The 22,761-nt window shown below is 39.0% G+C and overlaps 1 protein-coding gene across 1 annotated transcript in view; it reads left to right on the plus strand.

The window, feature by feature from the left end:
- TBC1D16 (TBC1 domain family member 16) overlaps positions 1–22,761 on the plus strand; it is a 29,622-nt gene continuing 6,861 nt past the window's right edge. The window contains exon 1 of the mRNA XM_014241562.3: positions 1–1,037. Within this exon, the coding sequence (XP_014097037.2) occupies positions 135–1,037 (903 nt within the window). The 5' untranslated portion in view covers positions 1–134. The remainder of the gene's footprint in view (positions 1,038–22,761) is intronic.

Genomic DNA, 22,761 nt, shown 5'->3' on the forward strand with positions numbered 1-22,761 from the left:
CAGTTGACTTATCGAATTTTTTGAGAGTTTAGTCTAGTATTGTTATAACAATAAACAAAATTGCACGGGTTAAGAGAAACAAGTATTTTTAAAGTTCGTGTTTGAAATATTCTAAAAGGGTCAAGTTATCAGAAATGTCGATTGTAAATATTCTCAAAAGAGCATCAAGTCGTATTTTGGGGGTTGATAAATCCATTGAAAAAGTTGATGTTTATGAGGACAACGAGGTTTTGTTTTGCAAAAATAATGTTTGCATACACCCACCAATTTCTATACGACAAGAATCCGAATTGATTCACTATCCAGGATATTTGACTGTTACATCGAAAACTTTCGTGGATCAATTTAATAAAGCGAGCCGGTCGACGTTGTTACTCACGTGGATCCCTAACTCCTCACTTTGTGAATCGAAGTCAGAAGAAAAAAAGTTCAATCAAAACTTACATTGCGAAGTATTTGATAGGAATGGAACCCAACCAACATACGATATAGGGGTTCCAAATGGATTTGGAAATGAAAGAATTGTTAAGGACGAACAGAAAAGGGAAATATATGGCTCCAATATTGATATTCAGGAGCTTAAAAATGAGCTACAGCCTCTACTAGGTGAAAATTTAAATTCGATACGTGATATTAATGTTTTACTGAATAGAAGTCTTATTACATCAGTTAATATAACAATTTCCAATCCACATATTGAGAATATCAATGTAAAGGATTCCATAAACAGCGTTGTAACCGATATAAATAAGTTATATCTTAATCGTGAATATTATTTATCCGATGATATTGATCTTTATAATGCGCCTTCGAGTTTATTAACGCTACAACACAGGCCAAAGTCATGTCTCGAATATTCAGTTCCTCGAAAAAAAACAAATTGTCGGCGATTTTCCGTCGACCTGAGTCAAATGCGTTCATTGCGTTTGTTTTTCAATGACAATAATTGTACTTCCGGGCAACTGGTAATTTCGTCAAGAGAGTCCCAGTATAAAATACTTCACTTTCATCATGGTGGTTTGGATCATTTAGCGCAGGTAATATCACTTTTAGTTACGAGAAAATTACCGAAAGTTAACACTATTAAAAGTGTTTAAATACACTAGTTTATAACGCATTTGTACGGGATATTCTGAGATACCATACCTATACTTCGGATTAAGAGTGGATACGGACAGTTACACAAATTTCTCAATTGAAAACGAACAGGTCTAATCAGCTGTGACATTTAGTTATTTAGAGATGAAGGGTAAATGTGACGGCACGAGTACAATTTCCGTGGCGCCGCGATTTGACGATGGATTTGGATTAATTAAGCCAGAAAAAACCGAAAATGTCACTCTTAGTTGTTGTTGTTGTAGCGGCAAAATTCTGTAGAATTCAGATCACTTAGCTGTAATTACCAGTTCAGCGTGTTAAACATTTTCTTATGAAAAAAATATACTGAAGAAATGTAACAGTCACAATTTCTTTTGTGCCGCGATCTGATGGTATGGACGATTATCGGAGATCGTCGAACTAGTTTCCAACAACAACAACTAAGTGACTTGAATATGTGATATGTGCAAAGTGTATTAAATAAATTATTGAAATTAGTGAAAAAATTCACTTTCCGCTCACGAATTTGTAATCTACTCGTAAAATAAGACGATTTAAAAAAAATTTCAGTTTTGAGGCCTCCCTAGTTGGGGGACATAAACCATACATTTACCCAAATTTTTCCAAATTCGTATATCGATATCTCGAAAATGAAGCGAGATATCGAAAAATTTTATTCTTCATTTTCGTTTTTTCTGGCTTAATTAAGCCAAATCCATCGTCAAATCGCGGCACCACGGAGATCGTACTCTCCTCAATGTGCCAGTGGACAGACACTTAACAATTTTTTCTACATTATAAATCAGTATGACAGCATGGTATAAGCCTACAAGTAACCAAAGAATCAGCTGTTTTCCTATGTGTATAAAACAGCCGTGATCACCTGATCGAATCTGCTTTTTTGACAGCATGTAAAAAAAAGGAATGTATGTAGGTAACAACTTGTTTGTAAACATGTATTTGTAATGGAGAATATTAATGAAAACTTTCAAGAATTTTTTCGAAACAAAAGATTATTATATATTTATTGCTTTTCCTCACCACCTCTGAGGTGTTCGGTTCCCCAGGAGGCCTATATTCACCCATATAATATATACAGTTCTAAAACAATCTACTTTTCATAACAATTATAAATCGAAAAGATATATACATAAAATCAGGTACATGAATCAGGTATCAATTACATTAACAATATAATATTAACAACATAAGTTGAAATATTCAACTTGATTTGAACAAAAACGAAAATAAATATAAAAAATGAGGTACAATTCAGGAACAATAACAATAATCAAAACAATCTACTAAGTAATAATATATTCAAAATATTCTAAATCACCGTTACACAATAATATATTTGATAAAATTGGAAACATTTAATAATATTTCAATACAATAAATAATAATTTAAATAATACTATGTAAATTTAATCTTTAGGAATTAAAACAACCGAAAAATATTTGACTATGTAATAAAAACATTCTTAAAGTTATAAATTTTAAAACATAATACGCCAACACACTAGCAGATTTGTGTCATTTGGGCATTTTAGTAGCAGAATATTGGTTGTGTGACTTTAGTAGTAGAATATAAGCAGGCAACCAGTAGTAGAATAGCAATTGTAGTAGTAGAATTTTCGTAGCAACCCGTACCAAGTGGGACATTTTTGCGTGTGTATTAGTGAAAATCTTAGGATTGGTTACTTGTAGATTTATACAATGTATGACAGGCATTCAATGATGTGCCAACATTTGATAGCAATTCAGGCCGATTAACTCTACTAAATACATATATCAGTTTTTCATAAACAAGGCAACTTTTTTGTATAATAGGATGTTTTTTAAAAAAGGCCAATCTCTCCAGTATCCAAACATTTTTTCTATTAAACGGACATCAACGATCCAGTGGTCGGACATATACTTTTTTTTAAGAAAACAAAACAGTATTTAAACAAGTAAGGAAGGGCTAAGTTCGGATGTAACCGAACATTTTATACTCTCGCAAAGTCAAATAGTATACTCGTTTGAGATTTCTTTGTGGATTGGCTGATATTTTCGGTAGAAGGTCAACTATAGGCACTGGGGTCCACATATTTAGTACTTAGGGGCTTAAACAGTTTTGGTTCGATTTAGACAATTTTTGGCCACAAGGTGGCATACTTTAATCGCATTATTCACGCAAAGTTTTATCCCGATACAGTCATTGTTGCCTGATTTGCATAGTGGAAAGTGAAATAATCAGATGGAATTTAAAATGGTGTTATATGGAAAGTAGGCGTGGTTGTAGTCCGATTTCGCCCATTTTTGCACTGTGACATAGAAACATGAAAAGAACGTTATGCACCGAATTTGGTTGAAATCAGTTAAGCAGATCTCAAGATATGGGTTTTCACCTAAAAGTGGGCTGTGCCACGCCCACTGTCTAATTTTGAACGCGGTTCCTATAAAGTCATCTCATAGCATCCCAGAGATAAAATTTAATGACTCTGGCGTGTTTAGTGCTTGATTTATCGCGCTTTTAGTAGTTTTTAACAGTACCGTTATATGGGGAGTGGGCGGAGTTGCCACCCGATTTCAACTATTTTCACACCGTCAATAGAAGTGCTAAAAATATTTGCTTCCAGTGAATTTTGTTATTATAACATTAGCGGTTTAGGAGATATGCACATTAAACCTATTAGAGGCGGGACCACGCCCACTTTTTTAAAAAAAATTTTAACTGCAGATGCCCCTCCCTAATGTGATCCTGTGTACCAAATAACAGTCTTGTATCTTATTGCGGAGCTTAGTTATGGCAAGTTATTTGTTTTTGATTAATGGCGTTTTGTGGGCGTGGCAGTGGTCCGATTACGCCCATCTGCAATACCAACCGTCTCACGGTACCATGAAACATGTCTACCAAGTTTCATAAAGATATCTCAATTTTTACTCAAGTTAGAGCTTGCACGGACGGACGGACAGACGGACGGACAGACGGACGGACGGACAGACAGTCACCCGGATTTCAACTCGTCTCTTCATCCTGATCATTTATATATATATAACCCTATATCCAACTCGATTAGTTTTAGGTGATACAAACAACCGTTAGGTGAACAAAACTATTATACTCTGTAGCAACAGGTTGCGAGAGTATAAAAAGAACGTAAAGTTTTATTGATAATTAATAATCCACCATCACCCACCCACTTTTAGTACGGCCTAGAAACCAGCTATCTGGCATGCTGTTTACTATATCTTTTGATGGCCTTAAGTAAGGGAAGATAACCATCACGCGATATATTGCCATTAGCAGATATACAAATTAATACTGTTATGGTATCCTTTTCTGAAGCAGACGGTATTTTGTAGACGTTTTTGTAACCTTTCGGTGCTATAACTTTTCCCATTTTTTGGACATAACGAAAAGCTAGTCCCATCGGCATTCAACATTCGTGATGGGGTTTCTAAAATGTCCTCGTTTTAAGAATTTTTCAGTAAATTAGGCAGCAGGAAATAATTTTGTAATTAGTTCCCCGCTAACTGCAACTCTGCGCCTTTATAATAGATTCAGCTTCTCTCAATAACAACTCAGGATTACGTTTTTAGAATAGCGTAAACCACTTCTTTCCCGGATTTCCATCTTTAAACTGATGGCAGTCCATCGGAGAACGGAGACAGTGATAACTTTGATTATTTTCTGAACTGCATGCCCAACGAACCGCACTTATCTAACACCTCTCTGCTTATGGTCCTACCCCATTGAAACAGCACGTATCCTGGGCGTACCGTTAGATTACTTCGATGACAACCAACTTGAACCTTACCAACCAAGTGAGGACTAGTTAACCACTACAATAGCAACAACAACATTAATTTATTTTCTGGTTCTTGTTCTGAAAATCGTCGTTTTTTAATAAGAAATCTACATTTGCACAATTTTAATATCCAGGAAACAAGGATGTTTTCTTCTTCCTTTGTCAAATATGATTGGGGACCCCATTTGAAGTAGAACTTATGATAATTAATTACGTTTTTTTTTTAAACAAGATTTTTATTACCATTTTTTTTAGATAATTTATGAGCAAAACTTAATAATATTTACTAACACCCTTTTACGCACAATAACTTATAATACTTACATGCAAAAATCTCTATGTTACTAGCAAAAAATTAACTTTATCACACTTGGCACCAACTATTTTATTTTATAAAAAAAAATTTTGTTGGTCATACCGTTATAAACCGATGGATGCTTCGATTAAATTTTTTCTAAAAATTTTTTCATAGCATCCGAGCAGGGGGAGACATTGGCACCATCTCCAAGGCATACGCTATGTCAAGTTGCTAATAGTTGGTTACGACCCAGCGAGTCCCCGCAATCACATACAGTGGCGTCGCCGATCAACACCACAGTTCGACAACCGCCCATGCGGATAGTACAGCTGCAACAACCACCACCTACACGCACCCCACTCACCCCTAGGATCACGACCGGACACCCGCGACAAACGCGACTCCTACAATTCAACTGCAACAGACTCCAGAGCAAGATCGAGGAGATAGTTGCATTCATGAGCCGGGAGCGCATAACGATAGCTGCGGTCCAAGAAACCAAGTTAAACAGCCGCTCAGATCTTCTGAGTTGTGCAGGTTTCAACGTTATACGTAAGGATCGCGAGCGAGATAATGGTGGAGGCCTAGCCTTCATATTGCTCAAACCGTGCAATATTGTCTAATCGATGTTGATATCGACAGCAGGGACACTACCCTTGAATGTGATTGTATAGCTGTCCGGTCAGGCGATGTCGAGCTCGAAATATTTAATATATACATACCCCCCGTTACATGTTGCCCAACAGGATATCACCCGAACATAGATGCGCTACTTCGTGGTGAAAACCGTTTGGTGCTAGGCGACTTACACGCCCATCACGATCTTTGGCATTCCTGCCTGCCAAACCATCGTAGGGGGATGGAGCTGGCGGAACAGATTGACGATTCGACATTTTGCACAATGAATGACGAAGCCCTCACCAGAATTATGGGCACCTGTAATAGCTCGCCAGATATTACCATCGCTAGCGGTGGTCTGATAAATAGTATAACCTAGCGACCTATGCTAACTCTTGCATCAGACCATCTGCCCATAATTATCTCGATCGAGAAACCTCCTGACTTTATTTCTGTGGACAACCGCACCTTTGTTAACTTTAACAAAGCTAACAGGGTCGGCTTCACAGAATTTACCGAGAGCACCTTCAACGCACTACCCATTTTTACGGACGTCATCGTTGTCGAGCGTCAATTCCGCAAGGTGATCGCCGCTGCTGCTGCTCGCTTCATACCGGCTGGAAGAATCACGGAACTCCGCCCTAATTTCCCAGCCGAAGCAGCTGTACTAGCAAACGAGCGCGACACCTTACGCTATGCCGATCCCTGTGATCCCCGAATAAGGGATCTCAATTTGGAGATTCGGCAAATGGTAAACCATCACAAAGGCCAAATCGTCCAAATCCATTGGCCCTGACGGAATAAGCATGCTGATGCTAAAACATCTAGGCTCGACGGGAGTAAACTATCTCACCAAGGTCCTCAACTTGTTGATGGCCACTCTTCAAATACCCGATGTGTAGAAAGTCGAAAGAGTGGTCCCACTACTGAAACCTGGGAAACCCGCCAACAAAGGGGAGTCTTATCGCCCGCTAAACCAGAAGCCACCTTGCAAGAGGACGATCCTCGTAGCGTTGGACTTGTCGAAAGCCTTCGACACAGTCAACTACACAACGCTACTCGAGGACATCGAACAATCTACGCTCCCTTCAGGGCTGAAGCAGTGGACCATGAACTACCTGAGCGGTCGGCAATCATCCGTACTATTTCGAGGTCACAACTCCAAACTGAGAAGAATTAAACAGGGGGTTCCGCAGGGTGGTGTCCTCTCCCCTTTACTGTTTAATTTCTACATCTCGAGACTTCCTCAACTACCAGAGTGAATTTCCGTGACCTCGTACGCTGATGACTGCACGATATTGACGTCGGGCAATCGAATCGATGGCATGTGCTCAACAGTAAACAGCTATCTCTCTGATCTTTCTCGCTTCTTCTCTGCAAGGAGTCTGACACTCTCCCCCACTAAATCCACAGCGACCATATTCACAAACTGGACGAAGGAGTACTGGATCTAAACATTTCAGTCGATGGCACCAAAATTCCAACAACCCTAAAATTTTAGGCGCTACACTAGACAGTCTTTGCTCCTTCACTCCCCACACGACCGCGATAACTGCCAAAGTACAGAGCCGCAGCAAAATCCTCAAATGCTTGCCAGCAGCTCTTGGGGAAAAGACAAAGAAACGTTGCTGGCAGCATACAAGGCAATCGGCCGGCAGGTCCTAAATTATGCAGCCCCAATATGGTCGCAGACGAGGAAGCTTCAGACCTGTCAGAACACTGCACTCCGGACTGTCACGGGATGCCTCTTGATGTCTCCAATCGAACACCTACACAGTGAGGCCCGTATGCTTCCGGTTAAGGAACATAACGAGCTCCTCTCCAAGCAGTTTCTGCTGGGGTGTTTTCGTAGAAACCACCCCTGTAGTCGCCTGCTTGTAGCGGAGCCGCCTCCTAGGAACATCAAGAGGTCTTTCCTTGATTACGTCGACGACATTAGACAGTACGCCGATCGGACTTCGGACGCAACGAACTTCAGACAGGCACTGACCGCCATTCACAGTGCAGCCATCAACATCTTCACCGACTCCCTCTCAGTGAATGGCGTAATACGAGTCAAACCACCACCCATAGCAGACACAGAGCTCGAGTTCCCTCGCGAAACCAGAGTGACCCTCGCGCAACTTCGTTCTGGAAACTGTAGCAGGTTAAACTCCTACTTATCCAGAATAGACCCCGACATACCAAATGCATGTCCTGCGTGCAATGAGTTTCCGCATGACACTAATCACCTCTTTGCATGCCCAACAAACCCCACTCATCTAACACCCTTCTCCCTATGGTCCGACCCCGTCGAAACAGCTCGTTTCCTGTGCCTCCCGTTAGATGATCTCAACGACAACGACTCTGGAATTTATCACCCAAATGGGGACTAGATAATCGTTACAACAACAACAACAACCCAACGGGTTTTAAAATGTTATCAATCTCTCAAGTAATTAGTTCCGGCTACTTTTTGCGTTCTATACCGCCCAAGCCCCAAGCTCAAGAAGTATCTATACAACATGTGCCTAGCCTTTTGCGCAAACTGCCGGTTCTGCGACATGGAGCCGGAAACCCCAGAACACCTGTTAATAGGCTGAACAGCAGTCAGCAGACGTAGAATTAAGTCCGTTGGATCCATGTTTCCGAATAGGGATCACATCGCCTCATTAGTATATTAAAATTCATCAATGCGCTGGAGCTAAGTGAGTCGCTGTGACTTAGGGGAAAGCACAATTGACCCTAGGTCGCGGTGCATACCTCTTTTTCTAATTTAAGCATCCCAGTTTTAACGGTTTTTTTTTATTTTTAAATGCAAAACTTGTGTAGTGTCCGATCACTGGGTGGTGTCCGGTGACTGGCACACTTACCCTATATACAACCTGAATGAAATAAAATGGCGATAACAAATATTAAATTTTCTATAACGCAGTCAAAAAGCACAGTTACCAATAAAAATACAAATAAAATGTTGACTTTGTATTACAAAATTACGAAATTTATTTAAAGCTGATTTTTTTTTAAATTGTTACGTGTTTGAGTTGCTTAAAAAATATAAAAACCGACAATCGATTAATATCTATGATGATCTCTTTAAGTGAAGTGTTAGTATTGTAACGGATTTCTCGAAAAATCGTCAACCTTGTAACTCTCTATTGAGTTCGATTACTGGATTGCAAAATAAAAGTCCCACTTTAATGCTATACACTTATATTTATTTCTAATTTAAACAAATTAACACTTATTACTCGTTATTCGAGTTTACAACTTATTGCTTATATATCTTTACTAAACAGCACTCTAATTAGAACTGTGTCTGCTGCGCAATTCGGCAGCCTTCATATAGTAGATCTTTAACAAAACTTCGCCACTAGAACATTAACTAAACACTACTCTACTTCAAAAATAAAATCAAAAGCAACATAACAAGCTTGAAAATAAGATGTAATAATAACCTGATTCCTAGAGTTGATAAAATTGAAACAAATACACTTTTCGGTTTAGTTACTATTACTCAATAAAGCTTTATGAAATCCATTGAAAGAATATGACCTATTTTAATTTGTAAACTAGTGTTATTAAAAAACTTGCCAACAGTACCTTTTTTAGCCAGACCAGAGTGAGTCGACGCCTTTCAATAACTATCTATTTGGTTACTTAGATGTAGTGGAACGCTGACATATTATAACAGGATGTCTCCCTATGCTTCCGGTTAAGGAACACAATGCACATCCTCCAAGCAGTTTCCGCTGGGATGTTTTCGTAGCAACCATGTTGTTGTAGCGGCAGAAAACATTCCTGAAGTAATTTCGAGGAATGGTGCCGAGGTGACATTGCGTGGCCGGATAAAAATTCGAGTCTGCTCCGGTTACTTAAACCCGACTGTCGTGGGAAGGAAACCATCCCTGATTGAAGCGAAGGCGTCTCCTAGTGATTAAACTCAATAAAGTTTCTAAATGTCTTACCACTGGTGGGGGACAGAGAAAGACTTTTTTGAGCTGAGAATATTTTCATTCTAATTTTATTTTACTAAATTCTTGGCTTATATATTATTTACAAATCTTACTTATCTAATTAAATGTATGTGTATATGTTTGCAGGCACATCACATGGGGTTATTTTTAAGTATACAACTCAATACTAAACATCCTACCGTCATGTACCTTTTCCCCTGGTACAACCGTCAAGTATTCCGCCGGGAGGATGGTTAAGCAGTGCCCATACGTTTGCCCCACCTCTGTTAGTCTTGAACCCGCCCCGTGCAATGTTTGTCGCCAAACCCTTCCCTTATGATTTTTTACTTTTTTTGTTTTAATGCCTTTGTTTGGTCCGCGTTCTAGTGGTCAGTTAAGTTTTGGAGTTCTCTTCTCCGCTGCTGTCGGGCTCTTTGGTTTTTCATGATTTTGGCGGCTATTTGGCACACCGCCTTCCACTTAGCTTTTGATTCAACCATTTGGTCTAATAAGTTTTCGAGGGTTGGGTCTATATCGAATGCACTCTTGAGGAATCGTCTCTCTTGCTTGTATTGCGGGCAATGGAACAACGTATGCGTCCTTTTTGACTGACTTCCCATCGTCTTTGCCAACTTTCCACCATCTCCGCTCGAGCATTTCCTTTTACGGTTCTGGGTGGTAAGTCCGTTACAGGCTTTTTAGTCTCTTTGGCTAAGAGATCTAATGGGTGTAAACCCGCAATTACAAGGGCAGCTTCTTCAGGCACTGTACGAAAAGCTGAGCATACTCTGAGTGCGCAAATGGCATAAATGGAAAAAAGGCCACGTCGGTAAGATTTTGTTTCGAGTGCTTTTCCCCAAACCTCGAAGCCTTATAGAGTGACGGACTTCAGAACTCCAGCCAGGAGTCTTCTCCTATTTTGCTTCGGTCCACGGGTATTGAGCATCATTCGGGTTAAGGCTCTACATGTTTTTGAAGCTTTTTCGCAGGTGTAGGCTAAGTGTTCTTTAAAGGAAAGTCTTGCATCAAGATCAATTCCTAAGTATTTCAGCGCTGTGTAGTTATACACGCACTTTTTATTCTGAATGTAGCAGTCTCTCGGGTTTTTCTACCAGTAATAAGCACGGCTTCCGTTTTGCTTTCTGCTAGGGTAAGTCCATTAGTTTCAAGCCAATCACTAATTAATAATGCAATAACCAGTGCAACAATATCTTCTATGTGCCTAGCTGTCACCACAACAGCAATGTCATCTGCAAATCCTATGATGTGAACATTTTTGGGTACCTTTAGTTGCAGTACTCCGTCGTACATGATGTTCCAAAGTAACGGTCCGAGTACAGATCCTTGTGGTACACCACCGGTGACTTTATATTCCTTATAGCCGTTGCTTGTGTCGTAGCTCAGAATTCTTTCATTAAAGTAGCTTACGATTATGTTTTAAAGGTATGGAGGCACGGAGAAACTTTTTAGGGCAGTGTCTTTACTAGGATCACCGATTTGCTAGCGTCATCGATTTCCTTGTTTAGGCGTTGGTATATAATTCGCTCAAGGTGTTTTCCAGCGGAGTCCAACATGCAGAGTGGCCGGAAATGGGACGGGTCTGTCAAAGGTTTGTTTGGTTTTGGCAGTAATCTGGGGCTACTTCTATAATCGCTTGATGAAGTTGGAAATGCATTGGTCGCGTTGGGAAGAGTACCGATACTATTCTTTCCAGTATTGAGGGGGAGGTCGGCATTTGCCCACGAGAACGGAGTTTTGCCATTACCACCTTATATGCTAGCCCCCAGACATTGCCTTCAACGTCGTCGCAGAGTTTCAGAAAGCATTCTCGTTTGCTTTTCCTAATGGACTGCTTTAATAGCTTCATCTTGTCCTTGAAAAGGCTTTGGAGGGGTATATGCTCAGAGGTGCCACGTAACCTTTGATATGAACGCCTTGCCTGCTGGTATGCTTTTCGCAGTTTGTCAATTGTGTCATTCCACCGATATACTGGAGGGTGATGATTGCGTTGTGTATGTTTGGACATGTGCACTTGTAATCAATTGCCTAAATGTATACTTAGGTCAACAAGTTATCATATGAATACATCTTAACCTAAGTAAACATGTTTGCATATTTAATTGTTGAATGCATGCGTATTCCATATAAATGTATTCGTGCCTCATATAAATGTATGCGTGTTGCATATAACTGCATATATGTTTATATGTTTGTTTATTTGTGTATGTTAAATATATTTGAACATGCATATTTAAGATTAGTGCACTGTATTTGTTCTTACATTTTTCTTATCTTAAATCAATGCATACATTTATTTATGTATGCTTGCTTATTGCAATATAAATGCATATCATTTTATGTTTGTTAATGTCTATACGAGTATGTACGTTTTGTGCTACCTCAGAATGTCAATGATACGCATGTTCAAATATATTTGAACATATTGCCGAGGGTAAATATTTTAGTGGACTGTACTTTTTTTTATAATAATTGGTATTTCATGTTTTTACTAACAATTAAACTAATAAATATTACTTATGCTGCCACGCACCGAGTAAGTGATGTTTCTTGCCCGATCTGCCTTTCAAATCTTGACATCTCACTTAACGGTTCACGATGACTATGCGCCTTTCTATGTTGTATTAACGATGGTTTACTCGTAACTATTTGTTCACACATGTTGTATTAACGATAGTTTACTCGTAACTATTTGTTCACACTCGTCGCAAAGGTATTCTGTCGGTTTTCCTTCACTCTCATCGAACGGCGGTGTACCCTTGATTTTACGAATCTTTATTTGTGATTTACCATACTCCTTTTCATTGCTTGGTCTAATACGTTTCTTCGTTGATTTGAATCTACCTCGTTTACTATCAGCACCACGTTGAGAACGTCTCTTTTTGGTTGTAGTGCCAAACTTAGAATCATCTGAGTCATCTTCATTTGTTATGCCTCCATCGTCGGTGGCTTTAATTTCCACATCGTCATTTTGCTCTTCATCAGGGGGATCAGGATCTAATGTTGAGTCTATGACAACATAACCAGACTCCCTAATTCCTCCAAAGTGAGGATTCTCCGGGGACATAAAATGCCACTTGATGTCTTCTCTTTCTATAGTTGGTGTAATCGATCGTTTCAAAAATCTAGCTCCTTCCACAAAATGTGTGCCTTCGTTAATTATAAAGGTGCTTGCGTTAGCCTCCTCTTTCGTTTTGTCTGCTATTCTTGAGTTTTCTATTAGTTCTTCTGTTTTCTTCGTTTCTTCTATACTTCTTGTTCCCTCTTTGTTTACTATTGCATCATCTTTTTCGTTCTCATCTTCAAGCGCTTCAAAATGTGAAGCTATTGGAGGAGAAAAACGCCATTGGATTTCCTCTCTTGATTCCATTTCTTTTGTGTCTTTTGAGGAAGTAGTAAAGTTTTCCTTTTGTGTTTCTACTTCAAGATTTTCTTCTTCTATTACATCTGTTGTTTCAACCGATTCGGTTGGTTCTTCCTCAGTTTCAGAAGATAGATAGAAAATTGGAACTTTTTTAAATTGTTTTATTCCAAATCATAGAGGTAAAAAATGTCGAGCTGTTCTTTTATAATGTTTCCTTCAAACAGCATATCACATTGAAGAGAACGGTAAGTAATTTCGGGTTCTTTTTGTAATCTTTTTTTACAATTGATAAGCTTCTGGAAGTATTCTCGAGTTATCTCTTCGTACATGTCCTCAACTTCTTCATTAATGAAGTCTGATTTATTGTGAAAATTTTGAATGTCAAGAAACACAGTTTCCATATGCTTTTTGTGATTATTGCTGTTCTATTCTTTCATACATAGATCATCCATTATTCTTCTGAGGTTTTGAATTTTCCTCATGAAAATAGAAGTTTTTTTTTATCTTAGCCGCGGGTTGAACTTGAAATTTTGAATTCTTTTATCTTTTTCAATTAAAGATAAATCCGTTTGGGCTTGAAGAACTTTTTTTCTATTTCTAACCATGTTGGAGTTTTTTTTTTTTTTGCAACACTTCTTGTATGGGTATGTATCTTTATGTGTAACTGTTTTACTTGTATATTCTCCAAAGAAATCGTTGGAGGTATATTGATTTGGTAGCCTGGTTGACCTTGCCTTGATTCACAGCCGTTAAGTATTTCCTTGGATGACCGTTTATAAGGGCACAGCGTTTAATTTCTTACTAATACGGCTTATGTTATCAGTTTAATATGCAAGAATATACACCCGTCTTACAATTTTTATTTTTTTAATTAGCCTGTATTTTTAACAGGGCTGTGAATTACGGGTTTTTTGTTTTTGCCTGTTTTTATACAGGTCTTTTTTTTTTGCCAAGACTTATAATTTTTGGTTTGTAAGACCAATTTATGTATATTGCCTGTTTGCTTCTCAAAAAAGACTTTTAATTTTTGTATTGCCTGCATTTTCTTAATGACAAGGCATATTTTAGCTGAGCTCTTAATTAATGCTCGAAGGACCAATGTATAAACTCAATGAAGATGATCAATTAAAACTGCGGGAATATACACCCGTCTTATTGTTTTTTTTGTTTAAATTTGCCTGTATTTTTAACAGGCCTTTTTTTCAAGTCAAACAGGACTGTTTATTTTTGTATTGCCTGCATTATTTTTAATGACAATGCTTATTTTGGCTGAGCTCTTTATTAATGCTCGAAAGACCAATGTATAAATTCAATACATGTTTTTATTTTTATTTTTTTTTTTGATGATTATAGTATTGACCACTTAGTATTTGGGTTTGATGTCTGGTATCAGTCTGTGGGTCCACCGTCCCTTGTATGAGGTTTGCCACCGTTGCTGCCACAGTGTAATGCTCTTGGTTCTTTCCTCTCTTTTTGTTACTGTAAAGGGTTCCTATAGCTGGTATAAGCGCGCAAATTCATTTCCCTGGATGTCAATGGGCACCATACTGGCTAATACTTCAGCTGCGTCGCTTGATACGCTTCGGGAAGCACTTATCACGCGTATTGCAGAATGCCTATGCACTGTGATTACTGGTCTAGCATATGATTTTTTGTCTAGCGCCTGGATCCATATTGGAGCTGCATACAGTATAACTGATCTCATTGTCTAAGCTATTAAAAATCGTCGGCTGGAACGCACACATCCTCTATTTGCCATCATTATAGATTTTATTTGCTTTACCCGTCGTGTTTTCCAAGTGCTCTTTAAATTTTAGCCTTGAGTCCAATATTACACCAAGATACTTCAGCTGTGGCTCTGAAGTTATCTGACATTCTCCTATGGTGAGCGATATTTTTTCCTTTAATTTTCCTGGAGCTAATAAGCAGTACCTCTGTTTTCTGCTCAGCCAACTCTAGACTCATGGTTGCGAACCACCGTCGTATACCATTTATGCAATCATTGCATTTGACCTGGAGATCATCTAGATGTTTCGCTACTTCTACCACTATGAGGTCATTCGCATAGGCGAACATCAGGTTTCAAAGAAGGAGGCCAAAACCGAACCTTGCAGTACTCCACTCGAAATAGAGTAGCTCTTGGTACCCTCATCTGTCTCCAATAAGAGCCTTCTGTTCTTAAAATAACTCATAGGGCCTTGATGATATTTTCCCATTTCGCAGAATTGAATGCATTCTTCACATCCAGGGTAATTAGCGCGCAAAATTCTTTGGTACCACCATCTTTCCATCTTTTGTCACTTATTGCACATTTAGCAATATCAACGACTTCACTTAGTGCGTCAATAGTGGACCTCTTTTTTAAAAAGCTGTATTGTCTCTCAGATAATCCGCCGGCTTTTTGGATTGCTAACTCCAAGCGGTTTCTTACTATGCTTTCGTAAACTTTACCAATCGTGTCGAGCATGCACAGAGGTCGATATGATGACGGTTCTTCAGGTGGCTTTTTCGGTTTTGGGAGTAGAACCAAACGCTGCACCTTCCACGGGTCGGGAAACACGCCTTTCAGTATACACGCCTTGTACATTTTAACGAACAAGCTAGGTCTCAAAGTCATGGCTTCCTTTAGGGTTCTATTTGGTATACCATCTATGCCAGGCGCTTTGGAGTTGTTAATTTTTTTCGTGATGGCCAGTAGTTCTTCTTGTGTGACTAATAGAGGGGGCTCTGTGACATTGTCTCGCTTAGCATAGGAAATGGGGTCATGTGCTGGAAATGCGTCGAAGACTTTATTCATAAATGATGCGCTCTTAGGTTGCTGCGACATATTTTTGAATTTCAACATACATATTTTGTACGCGGTTCCCCAGGGGTATATGTTTGCTTCTTCACAAAGCTTTTCGAAACAACCTCTTTTGCTACGTGTGATTGCTGACTTCAGGAGCTTTTTTTGGCGTTTTAATGCTTCTGTGAGGCGATTCCTCCCTGGTTACGCTGGAAGGGACGTCTAGCTGAGTGTCAGAGCTTCCTCAGCGTGGCCATTTCTTCGTTCCAAAAGTATACTGGTTTTTGCTTGTTATTGTATCTCGTCCTGCGCATTGTTGCGTCGCATGCTGCAACTAGTTTCTTCTGCACAGCGGATATCAAGTGGGCGGCGTCGACGCCTGATGCCTTTGCCGTACTCCAGACGATCTTAAAAACGTCGGTATCGAACTCCTTTTGTCTCCAACTTCGTTTTCGAGAGGTATTTCTGCTGAGGGGTTCGTTTTCAAAACTTCAGCAATTATGGCCATATGGTCACTATTTGTGTACATGTCTGACACCTCCCAATTCAATACATGTGTGTCCATATGTATGTAGCACATTGGTTATGCAGCATGATATGAGGTTGTTTTCAAGTGCACATGTGCACTTGTAATCAATTGCCTATATGTATATGTAGCGACTAGCATCACTCCTAATTGTAAAAGATTTATATAAAAAACTATTCTTAATATTGTTCTTAATTGCATTATGTTACATCTCCTTATTCCTTCTTTTCGATTGATCATCCAACATGATAAGACGTGTTCTAACGTAAGTTAAGTTTATATTTAAATAAAAGTTAAGTAATGAGTTGAACGTGGTTTTATTATTTACCCCTCAACTCCTACATATACTTAGGTCAACAAGTTATCATATGAATACATCTTAACCTACGTAAACATGTTTGTATTTTTAATTGTTGAATGCATACGTATTGCATATAAATGCATTTGTGCCTCATATAAATGTATGCGTGTTGCATATAACTGCATACATGCTAATATGTTTGTTTATTTATGTATGTCTGTTAAATATATTTGAACATGCATATTTAAGATTAGTGGACTGTATTAGTGAAGTAATGAGTTGAACGTGGTTTTATTATTTACCCCTCAACTCCTACATGGGTGACCCCGACGTTCCAATAATTCGTCCCCACTACATTGGTGACCCCGATAGTCAAAGCTAAATTCAAAAAAATTTGCACGTGCATTTTCAACGCCACGCGGTTTAAGCTTGCAGCAACCCCAAACACGTCACATCACTCCAGCGCCAACTCGGTATCAAGATGATCAACGTAAAGCAGTCACCATCGGAAGACAATTCTGAAGAGAGGAAACCTCCTCAAACATCATCTAACGTCATTCGACCTATCCAGTTTAATCCTGACAAGCCATCGCTCTGGATAGCCCAAATCGGAGCACAGTTCAGGATTCTGGGTGTGGTAAGAGATTTCGACAAATTCTATCATGCAGTTTCAGTCCTTGATGCGCGACATGCGGCAGAAGTGGAAGATATCATTGTCGATTCACCAATATCAGCACCCTTTACAGCACTTAAAATGGCACTTATTAACCGTTTCTCTAAGTCCAAAGAAGCAAAGTTGCAACAACTTCTCGATGGTGAGGAAATCGGTGATCGCACGCCATCACAATTTCTGCGCCACCTGAAAGCACTGGTTTCAGGTCGTCGACTCCTGTACTTAAGGCAAAATGGTTATCCGCTTTACCAAAGGACACTCATGCTATGTTAGCTCTACAAACAAATGCAACGTTAGAAGATTTAGGCCCTAGTGTGGACAAGCTCCACGAGATCTTACAAAGCATGCACGTTTCAACAATATCGAAAAGCTCCAACAACACTACCGATATAGATATTGTACAACAAATTTCAGACCTAACCAAACAGTTAGCAGCATTGTCAGCCATTATTCACAAACGGGAGTCTAGGTCAAACACACGACAGCATAATAAACCGAGGTCACGTAGTCACTCCCAAGTACGCCGACTGAGTCCTAGCGGTTTTTGTTACTACCATGCGAAATTTGGAAAAAACGTTGTACGATGCAAACAAGGTTGCACATTTTCGGGAAATGCACCAGAGAATCGCTAATGACGGGTAGCGAGTCTCAGAAAATTTCTCACCGTTTTTACATCAGATCTTCTGGTACACAATATTTGGTGGACACAGGTTCCGACTCTTTCTCCAAAAGAGTGGTCGAGAAACGAAATACCAAAAATTGGTCACACGCTACAAGCAGCGAATGGTTCTATTATCCAAGCATACGAAAGGTTATTATCACTTAATTTAGGTCCTCACCGCGATTTTTCGTGGCACCTTATTATCGCTGATGTCACCAAACCAATCATCGGGGCCGACTTTCTTAGTCATTTTGACTTACTAGTCGACCTCAAGCGAAAATGTCTACTAGATGGGCGCACTGGTTTAACATCACCTGCAATAATTGCTCCATTAACGGACAGGAATTCCATTCGAGCAATCAAAACTGATACAATATATCACAAATACTAAGAAAATTTCCAGATATAACAAACCCAGATGCCGTAACTGAAGGGAAGAAACATAGTTCGTTCCACCACATTCGTACTTCAGATGGACCCCCAGTAACCAACAAAGCATGTCGTTTACCACCGGATAAACTACAAGCAGCATGTGAAGAATTTGATAAAATGATCAAACTTGGAATCGCTCGACCTTCTAACAGTCCGTGGTCATCACCATTACACTTAACTACTAAAAGCTCTGGAGGATGGCGACCATGTGGAGACTATCGCAGTCTAAACGCTCGCACAGTTCCAGATAAATATCCTGTCCACTACCTCGAAGACCTCAACGCATCATTGCATGGCATGCACATTTTTATACAATAGATTTGGTCCGAGCATTTAACCAAATCCCGGTCGCACCAGAAGACATCTGTATAACGGCCATTATAACGCCTTTTGGACTATTTGAATTTCCTTTTATGACCTTTGGTCTAAGAAACGCTGCTCAAACGTTTCAAAGGTTTATTGATGATGTAACACGGGATCTCCCATTCTTATTTGTGTATATCCATGATATCCTGGTAGCTTCAGCCGACGAGCACGAACATTTGCAACATCTTGAGATTCTATTGAACCGATTTCAAGATTTCGGACTAGTGATTAATCAAACAAAATCACATTTTGGTCTAACTGAGGTACAATTCTTGGGCCACACAGTCAACAATAATGTTATAATGCCTTTAAAGGATAAGGTTAACGCTATCCTAAGTATTGAATTTCCTACTACTATCAAGAGTTTACGAAGATTTCTTGGTACTATAAATTTTTACAGGAAATTCATCAAGAAAGCGGCCGAAAAAGCTACCACCGTCAATACAGAAACTGTCCACTTACGATCGTGAGTTACATGCAATATTCGAAGCCGTGAAGTATTTTCGGCACATTTTCGAAAGACGCAACGTAATCATCTTTACAGACCATAAGCCACTACAACACGCTTTTCACCAACGTACAGAACGAGCCTCCCCTTGTCAGTTCCGTTGTTTGGATTTCATTTTTCAATTTACTTCGGATATCAGACACATTTCTGGACACCAGAACATCGTTGCAGATACGCGTCGACGCGATTTCTGAATCAGTCACTACACAAAATCTTGCAACAGCACAGCAAAACGACACAGAATTACAAGAATTGCTCAGCAATCCGTCAACATCACTGCTACTGCAGAGAATACAGGTTGACACTAAGGAACCACCCTTGTACTGTGATATAACTAATGGTTTTATACGTCCATACGTCCCAGTACTACTCAGGAAACGCATATTCGATTCTCCACACTCTTTGGCACATCCCGGAATCAAGGCATCGCAAAAGCTAGTAAGCAAAGTATTCGTGTGGCCGTCGATAAATAAAGATTGTCGCACATGGGCAAAAGCCTGCATAGACTGTCAACCTAACAAAATTTAACGACACGTATCAACGCCTATTGCAACTTTTCAGGCACCTTCACAACGATTCGAGCACATACACATCGACTTAGTTTCTCTACCAACATCTAAATGCTTTAATCAATGTTTAACAATAATTGATCGTTTTACGCGCTTTCCGGAAGCAATACCTTTGGAAAACGGTACAGCAGATACAGTAGCTCGAGCACTAGTAAACCACTGGATAGCTCGATACGGAGTACCAAAACGAATTACATCTGACCAAGGACGACAATTTGAGTCAAAACTTTTTAACTCACTGTCACAGATTCTCGGCATCAAACATCTAAGAACTTCTCCATATCATCCGCAGTCAAACGGGTTAGTCGAACGCTTTCATCGCCAATTAAAATCAGCACTTCTTTGTCACCGCGAAACTTGGCTGGACGCACTACCAGTTGTACTACTCGGCCTACGAGCAGCAGGGAAGGAAGACATGGGCACAACGCCAGCCGAACTTGTTTATGGAGAGCCAATACGTTTACCTGGAGAATTCATCGCTCCTTCAAACAAAATAATAACCACCGCCGAACTTTTGGGGAATTTAAAAAATCATTTTAAAAATCTAGCTCCTGTAGAAATGTCACGACATGGAAAGAGATCTATTTTTTTATTATAAGGACCTCAATACCTGTTAACACGTTTTCGTACGAAATGACCATATCGAAATTTCATTCTCATCACCCTATGAAGGACCGTGCAAAGTTATCGCACGCCATGGAAAATATTTCTTCATAGATTACAGAGGCAACGCAACTTCTATTTCAGTAGACAGACTCAAACCTGTCTACGTATCTGACAGTGACGTAAATGAACCAGAATATTGCACAGCAGAAATGGAAGCGCATCATATAACTTTTAAAGTAAGATTTAATGATAAGATCCCTTATATTCCATTTTAACTTTTAAAATCAAACTTCTTCTTAAAAACTTTAAAAAAATTTTTGAGGAGGGGAGTATTGTAGCGATTAGCATCACTCCTAATTGTAAAAGATTTATATAAAAAACTATTCTTAATGTTGTTCTTAATTATTTTAATCTGGTAACACCGAATTCAGCAACTAAATTATTGTACTTATTAGTTTGAACATGGCAATACCGCATTCAGCAACTAAATTATATTATCCCGTTACAATATTAATTGCATTATGTTACATCTCCTTATTCCTTCTTTTCGATTGATCATCCAACGTGATAAGACGTGTTCTAACGTAAGTTAAGTTTATATTTAAATAAAAGTTAAGTAATGAGTTGAACGTGGTTTTGTTATTTACCCCTCAACTCCTACATATACTTAGGTCAACAAGTTATCATATGAATACATCTTAACCTAAGTAAACATGTTTGTATTTTTAATTGTTGAATGCATACGTATTGCATATAAATGCATTCGTGCCTCATATAAATGTATCCGTGTTGCATATAACTGCATACATGCTAATATGTTTTTTTATTTATGTATGTCTGTTAAATATATTTGAACATGCATATTTAAGATTAGTGGACTGTATTTGTTCTTACATTATTCTTAACTTAAAACAATGCAACATTTATTTATGTATGCATGCTTATTGCAATATAAATGTATATAATTTTATGTTTGTTAATGTCTATACGAGTATGTACGAGGGAAAATATTTTAGTGGACTGTACTTTTTTTTATAATAATTGGTATTTCATGTTTTTACTAACACTTAAACTAATAAATATTACTTATGCTGCAACGCACCGAGTAACTGATGTCCCTTGGCAGCAACGCACATGTTCACCTAGGAACGTTTAGGAATCATTCCTTGATTACGTCGACGGCAAAGAATAATACGCAGACCAGACCTCGGACGGAACTAATTTCAGACACGCACTGAACGCCATTCACAGTATAGCTATCAACTTCTTTACTAACTCCACCCTAGTGATTGGCGTACTTGGAGTCAAACCACCAACCATAGCAGATGAAGAGTTCGAGTAGCCCCGAGAATTTAGAGTGAGCATTACGCAACCTCTTTCTGGATATTGTAGCAAGCTGAACTCATACTTATCCCGATATACCAACTATATGTTCTGCGTGCAATTAGCACCCGCATGACTCTAACCACCACTTTCCATGCCAATGAATCCCACTCATCTAACATCTCTCTCCTTGTGGTCAGACCCCGTCGAAACAGCACGTTTCCTGTGCTTTCAGTCAAATGATTTTGATGAGAACTAACTTCGGCCTTGCCATTTAAACTGAGCCGAGATAACCACAACAACAATAAACAGGCCTACGTAACCGGAAAGAACGCCAATTTATATCCATCCATACTATTTACTTTTGAAGACATCCCAGATACGCAGAGAGTTCATAGTCCTCAACTATTGCGAACTAAGGAGCCGAATACGAGAGGTTGCATAATATATGGCATCGATCTCTGATCAATTGGGTTACTAGTTGGCGCAGAGAAATGACGAATCGCAGACGCCTGTCTTGTGTGTTTCTATTGATATCTTAATATGAATTCATTAAGATTGAAAATTGTAATAATTTGTTAGATTCTTTAAAATGGACATATTAATCACGGTTTAAGTTTTCAATGAACTCCGTTTCTTTCTGCTTTTTCTTATTATTGTGCATATTGAATCAATGCTACCTATTACGTTTAAAAGTGTTCTAAAAATGTAAAATTAGAAAATATTGCGCTTTCATTATACTAAAATTGGTAGTATTATCTTGCACTATACGCCCGTTACCTTATGTAATAAGGTAATTCTTTTGGTATTATCCGCTGATGGTTACAGTAACTGGAGGAAAATATATCTGAAAGACTAGCGTGGGCGTCATTACTGGCTAAAT

This window comes from Bactrocera oleae, chromosome 3, assembly GCF_042242935.1.
Source record: "Bactrocera oleae isolate idBacOlea1 chromosome 3, idBacOlea1, whole genome shotgun sequence".
NCBI lineage: Eukaryota > Metazoa > Arthropoda > Insecta > Diptera > Tephritidae > Bactrocera > Bactrocera oleae.